This window comes from Seriola dumerili, unplaced genomic scaffold (genome assembly GCF_002260705.1).
Source record: "Seriola dumerili isolate Sdu_G_001 unplaced genomic scaffold, Sdu_1.0 BDQW01000057.1, whole genome shotgun sequence".
NCBI lineage: Eukaryota > Metazoa > Chordata > Actinopteri > Carangiformes > Carangidae > Seriola > Seriola dumerili.
Genome location: NW_019174312.1, coordinates 550,577 through 559,090, shown reverse-complemented (window position 1 = coordinate 559,090; position 8,514 = coordinate 550,577). Strand labels below are relative to the sequence as shown.

General features: G+C 38.7%; 1 protein-coding gene across 1 annotated transcript; it reads left to right on the top strand.

The window, feature by feature from the left end:
- The first annotated feature begins 7 nt into the window (after positions 1-7).
- Positions 8-4,656, top strand: LOC111219314 (deoxynucleoside triphosphate triphosphohydrolase SAMHD1-like). Its single transcript, XM_022741949.1, has 7 exons — positions 8-54; positions 156-271; positions 1,178-1,374; positions 2,512-2,592; positions 2,722-2,826; positions 2,939-3,076; positions 3,544-4,656. Coding segments are annotated over exons 1-7 (675 nt in total). The 5' UTR covers positions 8-52; the 3' UTR covers positions 3,580-4,656.
- The last annotated feature ends 3,858 nt before the right edge of the window (positions 4,657-8,514 follow it).

Below are 8,514 nucleotides of genomic sequence, written 5' to 3'. Positions count from 1 at the left end.
TTCTCTCCACAGGAAAGCCTATCAGCACAATGTGAACAAGCTCATAGAGACTATGTAAGTATCCTTCCCATGTTGGTACTCTAAAAATTTAGCTGGTCCTCTGTCTGATGCAGTGTATTTCCATTACTTCATGTTTTTTGGGTGTGTTTATCCAGGATCACAGATGCCTTCGTAAAAGCAGATCCATGCATCCAGATTGAAGGCTCAGGAGGGAAGACGTTCACTCTCTCTGAAGCTATAGAAGACATAGAAGCCTACACCAAGCTGACAGGTCAACAGATGCCACAGTGTGCTGTCAATTTAAAACTAAGGAACATTAAGATACACGGAGGAGTGGGCGGGATACACAAAGCACTATCTGTGCCATGTTTAACTTTTACTTTTACTTGCCTGCACATAAAGGGAACCTGTTAGACTCTATCATTGTACTATGGCAGAAAACACAGGGAGCCAAGTCTCTAAACACACACACACAGCACACTCTAATGCACATCCCAAGGGACACACAGAGAGGGCCAGTAAAAACTTTATAGCATTTTTGACGGTCCACCGATGCTGCGGCCCACCAGGATTTGTCCCAGCATGACCGATCGCCAGTACACACTGAGCTGGTCTCTGTGCCTCTGCCATGATGCCTGTAAACCCCACTCACTATGAACACCCATATTTGATGGTGTGTGACATAGTGCCGTAAATCCTTACGCACTCCTCGCGGGCGATCGTACAGCTCAACAAGGTTCATAATGTAAGAAAAAGGTGTTCGAGGTGTGGGAATGAAAGAGGCACCATTCTTACAAGTCACGGTATCATCAAAGTCATTTTGAAGCTGTCATTTTAAGGTAACATAGTTGCATAATATTGCTTGAATTCATTTCTTAAACTTTTGCTTTTGCATAAAAACTCACCACCCTCCAAACTCCAAACTAGATGCCGGGTATGACTTCACTTCAACATGCAGAGAAATTCAAGGCATGACACACTTTCTGTGTCTAGTTACAGTTACTATGACAGGACATCCACTATTTAGTGGAGGGATTTGGAAAATTGTCAACTATGAATAGAACAAATGTCCTAAAGTGTCTGTTTTGATTACTGTAATGCATTTGAATGCATTTGAAATTGTCTTTGGTTTGTTCCAACTCACCTGTCCTCCACTCTTTTTCTGTTTTTCCTGTAGATCGGGTGTTTGAAATAATACTCACTCCTCCTTCCCACATCTACGTTTCCTGCCCAGAGGAGGAAGAAATGAGGAAATGTCTCATCACAGCTGGAAATTGCCCAGAGGTGAAAGCTGCGAGGGAGATTCTCCAGAGGATCATAGATCGAGACTTCTACAAGTGTCTGGGGAGAATTAAGACTGAGAAACCCACTGAGGTGTGCACTAATGTCTTTTTGTGTCTGTATTGCATTGCTTGTGTGCTTGACATGTGACTGTGGAGTGTGTACCACGATACTGAATATTCCTGAATGTTATGCTCATTCTGTTGTTGGTATTGTAGTGTGTGGTTGTTTAATTGTGTGTATGTTACTATTTCAGTTGTTTACCATGGTTTTCCATGGCAGACATTTTAGTTTTGGATTTTGTCACTTCCTGTTTTATTTTGTAGTTGGTTTCCTTGTGTGTCTTAATGTTTTTATTTCCTGTCTTGCTCCTGTTTTTCTGTGTGGTGATTGTCTGCCCCGCCCTAATGTGTTTCACCTGTGTTCAATCACCCTTGCCTCCCTTGTGTCTAGTCTCTGTGCTCCCCTCTGTTTGTGTCGGTTTGTCTGTTCATGTTGCCTGTTCTAACGGCTGTGGTATCCCCTGTGTCTCCTGTTGTTGTTCCTTGTGTTCCCTCGTGCTTCGGTTTCCTTTTGGCTGCATTTGGGTCCAGCCTTACCCGCACCATGACAGTTTTAATACTTAAAAGTATAGTTGATCACATTTGCATATTTTTCTGTTGATGTACAGACAATGGAACGAGTATGAAATGGCTCTGGCTGTAGGTTTGTAGTTTGATCCCCAGCTCCTTCTGTCCACGTGTCCTTGAGCGCTGAATGCCAATTTTTTTCCGATTTGCAGGCCAGTGCTTTGCATGTTTGGCAGCTCTGTTGCCATAGATATGTGTCTGTGTGAATGGGTGAACAGAAAAGCAATTTGTCCATTATGATAGAAAACATGTACATGTCATTCCCAGGCTGCTGTGCCAATAAAATCATTAATGTATGCTTGTGATGTCATCTGACAAAATCACCTTAGATACAGGTTGAGAGATCACAGAGAAACTTAGTGGTGACAGAAAGTTTTCTTTTTAACTTTACTGCCACAAACAATAACTAGGCAGGCATCATTTTGCAAAAGCTCCACCAAAAACTGGGGAAACAGGATGCAGTTTTAAATGATTTTAAATTAAATATCTTAATGTATGGGATGTGTGTGTAGGATGTATTCTTGCTATATGTTGATATGTTGTCAAGTGGTAATAAATCTCTAATCTCTTACCCCTCTCACTTCTCACCCTTTCTCCTCAGGAGGTGAAAAAGCAGTGGAAAAAGGAATTAGCTCAAACCATCCCTGATGACGGGCTGACAGCAGAGGACTTTGAAATTGTGGTAAGTTTTTTTTTTAGTCTAATTACTTTCACTTCACTTTTCATAAAATCTTGGCTTTTATTGATTATCACTGATTTGGAAGATAATCTATTTATATAAACAATCTTTTCTCTCACCCTTTTCTTTTAGGTCACTTCTCTCGATTACAGGATAAAGGGGGAGGACCCCATCAGTAATGTGTATTTCTACAGCAAGTTTGCCCCTGACAAAGCTTCAAAGATCCCCCAAGACCAGGTCAGAACTTAAGCAATGACTGTATATATATATATATATGTATGTATTTTTTCATAAGGAAGCTGCTGCTATATTTTTATTCTCAAATTTATGATGCTGTTCTTCTTGTCAGGTGGACAAACTTCTCTCAGAGCGCTTTTCTGAGCCGTTCATCAGGGTTTACTGCAAGAGGAAGGATGAAGAGAGTCTGGACGCTGCCGAGAACCACTTCGTCCAGTGGTGTGAAGCCAAGAACTTTCCAATACTTGAGGTAATACTTAGATCTGGTCTATTAAATATAACACAGGTACTGTATGGAGGGTCGGGTGCAATTCCTTTTAAATTGTAGTGATAGGCTGTAAGTTATGAGCATTAGGATGGGAACATGAGCAGGGTAGCAACATGACGATCTCCAGGAGCCGATTACAGTTCTATTACTCTCTGATGTTGGATCTGGATTGAATGCAGTCTATAGCTGTATTGATCTGCTCTTCTGATTATTATTTAATCAACTAATCAGTTTATTTATAGATGTAAAAAAATAGGAAAAATATCTCTAACGACTTCTTAAAGACTTGTCAATTCTCTATCTCACAACACAAAGAAAACAGTGTTCAGCTCCAGCGCAGTCTAGTGCCCTGCTTCAGTAACCATGACCACCATCTCTCACCAGGTAAACTCTGCACTGCTCTTGTTAATACTGATGTGCTTGTCTGTGCTGTCTTTATTTACGTACAGGATGGAAACCCAGAGGAAGACAGCCAAAACAATTAATATGAAGATGTGGAAGATGAAGCTCAACCCTGAAAAAAACAAACACTCTCTGATACTCACTGGTTCTATATAATTGAAAATAATCCAAAATGACCCTGTAAATGAGAATTAATTATTACACTAAAACCCTATAGTCAGGTTTTCTGAAGCCCTGTTCAATATTATACACATTTTTGTTTGCCATTGATCATCTTCATCAGCTGTTTTAGACCTTCTCCATCTGCAGCTGTATGTCACATTTAAACTGAAGCACAATTTCATACCATGTTTCTACCAAAACATGCCCTTCTGTAAATCTTTTTTATCCTTGTATTACTACAGAGCTTTTAAAGGAGGAAATTCAAATCTACAAACAAAAGTACAACTTTGTATTCTTTATGTTTGTGACAAGCTTTAAAGCACCACCAACACATGTAATAGAGTCTGTTATTTAAAGTGACATTTAATTAATAAGCATTTAATTTGTGGTTTGGGGATTTTGAATATTTAGTAGTATTTGTATTTAATATTAATTGTGTGAGTTAATATGGAAATCTCATTAGATGCTATTTTGACTTTGAATCATTTTTGATCAGAAGTTGTTTTGGTGGTTTAGTTTATTTAACTGCATCTTTCCTCACTTACAACATTTATTGTCACTGTTTTTAAATTGTTTTTGAATCTATTTTATTGGTGGCATCTTTTATTTTATCTTGTTTTTTCATTTGAATGATTATACCTTTTGAAATCATCTCAATCAATATGAAATGAGAATTTAATCATTTGTGATAGATTACATATAGATATATAGATATTAGATGGATAACATTATCAAAATTTTTCTCTGTAGTCACATTATATAGGTCAACTGGCTTGTTGCTTTAGTCAATGTAACCATCTGTATGAATATGGCTAAGGCATGGGTAAGGGTATCGAGTTTTGCTCATTGTGTGAAAATATACTATATATTTAATATGTAATGGGACTTTTGAGGGAAACCTACCAAAGGTTAGTCAATCGTTTTAACTATAATCCTATTGATCTGATTTAATAACAGATTGTACCTGCTTTATTTGAAATAAAGGTCTTTTACTTTTTGTCGTGTGTCCTCGTGCAGTTAAACTTGTCCAACACCAGAGGGAATCATAATATAGTTTTCTGCTGTGGCCCACGAATGGAGACACCGCTCAAATATAGAAATAAAAGAAATTTAATTTTTAATTTTTTTTTTCTTTTTTTTTTATTTGAGCCACAGTCACTTTTATGTAGTTTTAATTTGTGCACACAAATTATTGAAATAGATCTTGAGGGAAACAATAAATTAAAAAGACAATTTATTGTACTTCATTGTCTGTCTTGTTTATTCATGTTCTTGACATGATTGTACAATCCTTTGTTTCCTTCTGTTGGTGTTCCTTGATTATGACATTTCCAGACAGGTTTAGTACAAACGTTCTGGCAGCACATAGTGCAGCAGAGAACCTGTTTTAGTGGATCACTTACTGTAAAGTAAACTGAATCATAAAGAATTGAGTGGCATGTCATCTCATGGCCATTTAACCTACAACACTCCAGTGGTGTAACCTCATGACTCGGTCAGTCTTCTACTTTTAGTCATATTTGGTCTCCCACAGTCTTCCAGGTTCTCAGCTGTGTGACTTTCTGGCATGAAGCTCGTTTGTAAGCATTTCAATTCCAGTGTCCATTCTTTGCTGACAATGATGTGTGGTCACTGACATGTGAGGTATCATGCTGCAGCTGGACCACATGACAGGGCCAAATATTCCACATCATCTGGCACTCCTGAAACGTTTGCTCTGTTGTCGTTGTATAACTTTGGGACAGTGGTCTTCAAGATAAATATCTGACTTGGCAGCTCATACTGTTTGTCAAATGTCTGTAGCATGGCCTAAAAGTATTCTTTTCCTCTGTGTTAAAACAAATCGTTTCTTTTCCTATGTAACAAGTTACAGCACCAGTACACTGTCATTATGATGCTTGTTCGTTGGTTGGTGGTAGCTAGATGTTTTATAGGGCCAGTTGCACATGATGGCTGTCTAGCATATTCCACAGGATGGGAAATACACAAATGGTTGTGAAGATTCGTCGTCTGTCCATCTCTTGCACAAATTACATTACCACAAATCCTAAACACCACTTCATTAATGTCTCTTGGCTCTTCTCTCTCATCAGGACAAAATCCAAACCACTGCCAGACGGCAAAGTGGTATCTTTTTTAGCAACCAAGATCGTCAATGCCATTATTGCAACATATGACTACTGAACACCATTTCATTTGTGGGCTTTAAAATGTGAAAAAAAAGTCATCACAATGTCATTGTCCATCACAATTTTTACTCTAAACATGGTCATATGCCAATTCGATAAACATCACCCAACCCTAATGACAATGAGGAAGATTTCAGTATGGAATGTAGAAAAACCAGCTCACTGATCACTCAAGAGAACTGGGAGTGATTTTTATTGAAAGTCTTTTTGTTCATAAATTGACTAAGTGTGTAAAGTGTTAATAAGCAACAGGTGCTTGATAATCCTGTGGCTGTGTTTCTAAGCCACTCTTGTGTAGCTTTGAATGTATGCTCTCATAGGTGAAAGTTTCCACAAGATTTACATCAATGTATGCTTGGACTCACTGGTCCTCATGGTAGAACCTTTTTTGTATTCAAATTCTGAATCTTTTTTAATAACTTCACCTTTATTGTGTAGGTTTTGCCACCAGACTAGGTCACCAAAAGTTGAACCTTCAAGATGAAGGTGTATTTATACTACAGTTAGTTTTAACAGCCCAAAAATGACTACAAAAAACAAAACTATCACAAAGACACACAAAGCTAACTCAAAGAGACGTAAAAATGACCACAAAAAGAGAAAAAACAGATTTGTTGACTCTTGTCTGACTGGTTGGTCCCACCTGCAGAAGCAGTCAAACATGATGAAGCAGGAAGTTAACAGGACTGGCACCAGCTCTCTGTTTCTGTTGCCCAGCCCTGTCTTCAACATTCACTGGTACATTGTTGTTTACTACCCAACTGCTGCTTTCACTTTCATTTGTGTTTTTTTTTAATTAGTATTAGTAGTAGTAATAAGTAGGCACAGTAAATTTTTAACTTTAGGATTCTTTGTAGTTTTGTTTGTGTGCTCACCTACTCTCTCTTGTGCACTCTCTCAGAAATTCAAACAAGCTCTATTGGAAGAAGTAAAAGTCACACAAGTACCAAAAATAAATTCCAAATAATTAATTATGTATGATATCTCACTCACTGACTTCTATCAAGGTTGGGGCTCCTAATGTTTAACTCTGTGGTGTATGTTTTTCTTCCACTTTACACACTGATGAGGTGTGAAGACCACAACTTTGCTCCCCAAACGGCACGATGGTATATACTGATGAGGTGTGAAGACCACAACTTTGCTCCCCAAACGGCACGATGGTATATAATAGTCAAATGGATACCTGTGCAGAATGCAAAAGAGTACATCCCGATACTTCATATCTTAGAGTGATGTCAGCAAAATGCAAATACAACGCTGCCTCCTAAAAGATACCGTCACATGATCTGCTTTGGCTAATAGGATTTATTGGAAACTTAAAACTACCTGACATTTTTATGAACAATATGATTGTTTATATTGAATGTATCTGCATAAGAACTGCCTAGTCATGTTGAACATATCCACAAAATATCTAAATATTTAATTTGGTTTGTCCTTTTTGGCAACTATAGCACAGAATGAAAACTCTAGTCCCTGGAAATTCTTATCGTTGGTGAAGAAAGAGCTCTGGAGTCCAGGATGTCTTATGCTGAGGATGTTTATTGAAACTTGAGAAAGAAGGATTCATCAATACAGGCTTCTGTGCATGATGTCACCTCAATTGTGAAGCAGGAACCCCTGAGGATAGTTTCTATACACTTAGAGATAACTATAGATAGCTTACATTTCATAATTGGTCTAATATCTAAAAGAAGAAGGATATCAGGGTATGAGGGGTAAGGCTGGACCTAAAATGCAGCCAACACTTGGGAGATGGCGCAAAAGGTTTATTTAACAAAACCAAGAAGCTTACACACAACACTGGTGAAGCACAGGGAAACACAGGAACTCAAAACAGGAGACAGGAACAGGCAACATGAAAAGACTGAGGACAAAGCAGACATGAACAGCTTTGCAACGAACCAGACATGAACAGGCACGTGAACCCACGAGGACAAACCCAGAAATCAACACACGAACCGACACAGACAAAGGGGAGCACAAGGGAGGCAAGGGTGATTGCACACAGGTTAAACACATTAGGGCGGGGAACACAATTACCACACAGAAACAGGACCAAGACAGGAAGCAAAAACACTGAGACACACAAGGAAACCAATTACAAAATAAAACAGGAAGTGAGAAAAGTCCAAACAAAACAAACAAAAAGTGTCTGCCATGGCAAACCATGACAAGGGAGAAGAGGGATGTGTGAATACACTAATGGTTCATTAACCATAAACAAGGAACATGACTATATAAGCCAAATGCTGATTCTCAGAATACCCAGCCACTTGTTACCGACCATCCATGGTCTGCTGTTATCAGCCCTGGCACCAGTATTATCAACATAGCTGCGTCTGGAGAGTGTCTCAAGGCCTGTAAGATTCGTTCTTTTGCTTGGTAACAAGTCACAGCACCAGTACACTGTTTCCATCTTTCATTATGATGCTTGTTCGTTGGTTGGTGGTAGCTAGCTGTTTTATTGGGCCAGTTGCACATGATGACTGTCTAGCATATTCCACGGGATGGGGTAGACGCAAATGGTAGTGAAAAATTTGTCTTCTCTCCATCTCTTGCACAGATTACATTACCACAAATCCTAAACACCAATTCATTAATGTCTCTTGGCTCTTCTCTCTCATCATGACAAAATCCAAACTACTGCCAGACGGGCAAAGT

Bases quoted from the DNA above. Each gene is read 5' to 3' on its own strand.
- LOC111219314 (XM_022741949.1), top strand. The intron at 272-1,177 runs GTCAACAGATGC...TTTTTCCTGTAG, and splicing joins AGCCTACACCAAGCTGACAG to ATCGGGTGTTTGAAATAATA. The intron at 1,375-2,511 runs GTGTGCACTAAT...CTTTCTCCTCAG, and splicing joins AGACTGAGAAACCCACTGAG to GAGGTGAAAAAGCAGTGGAA.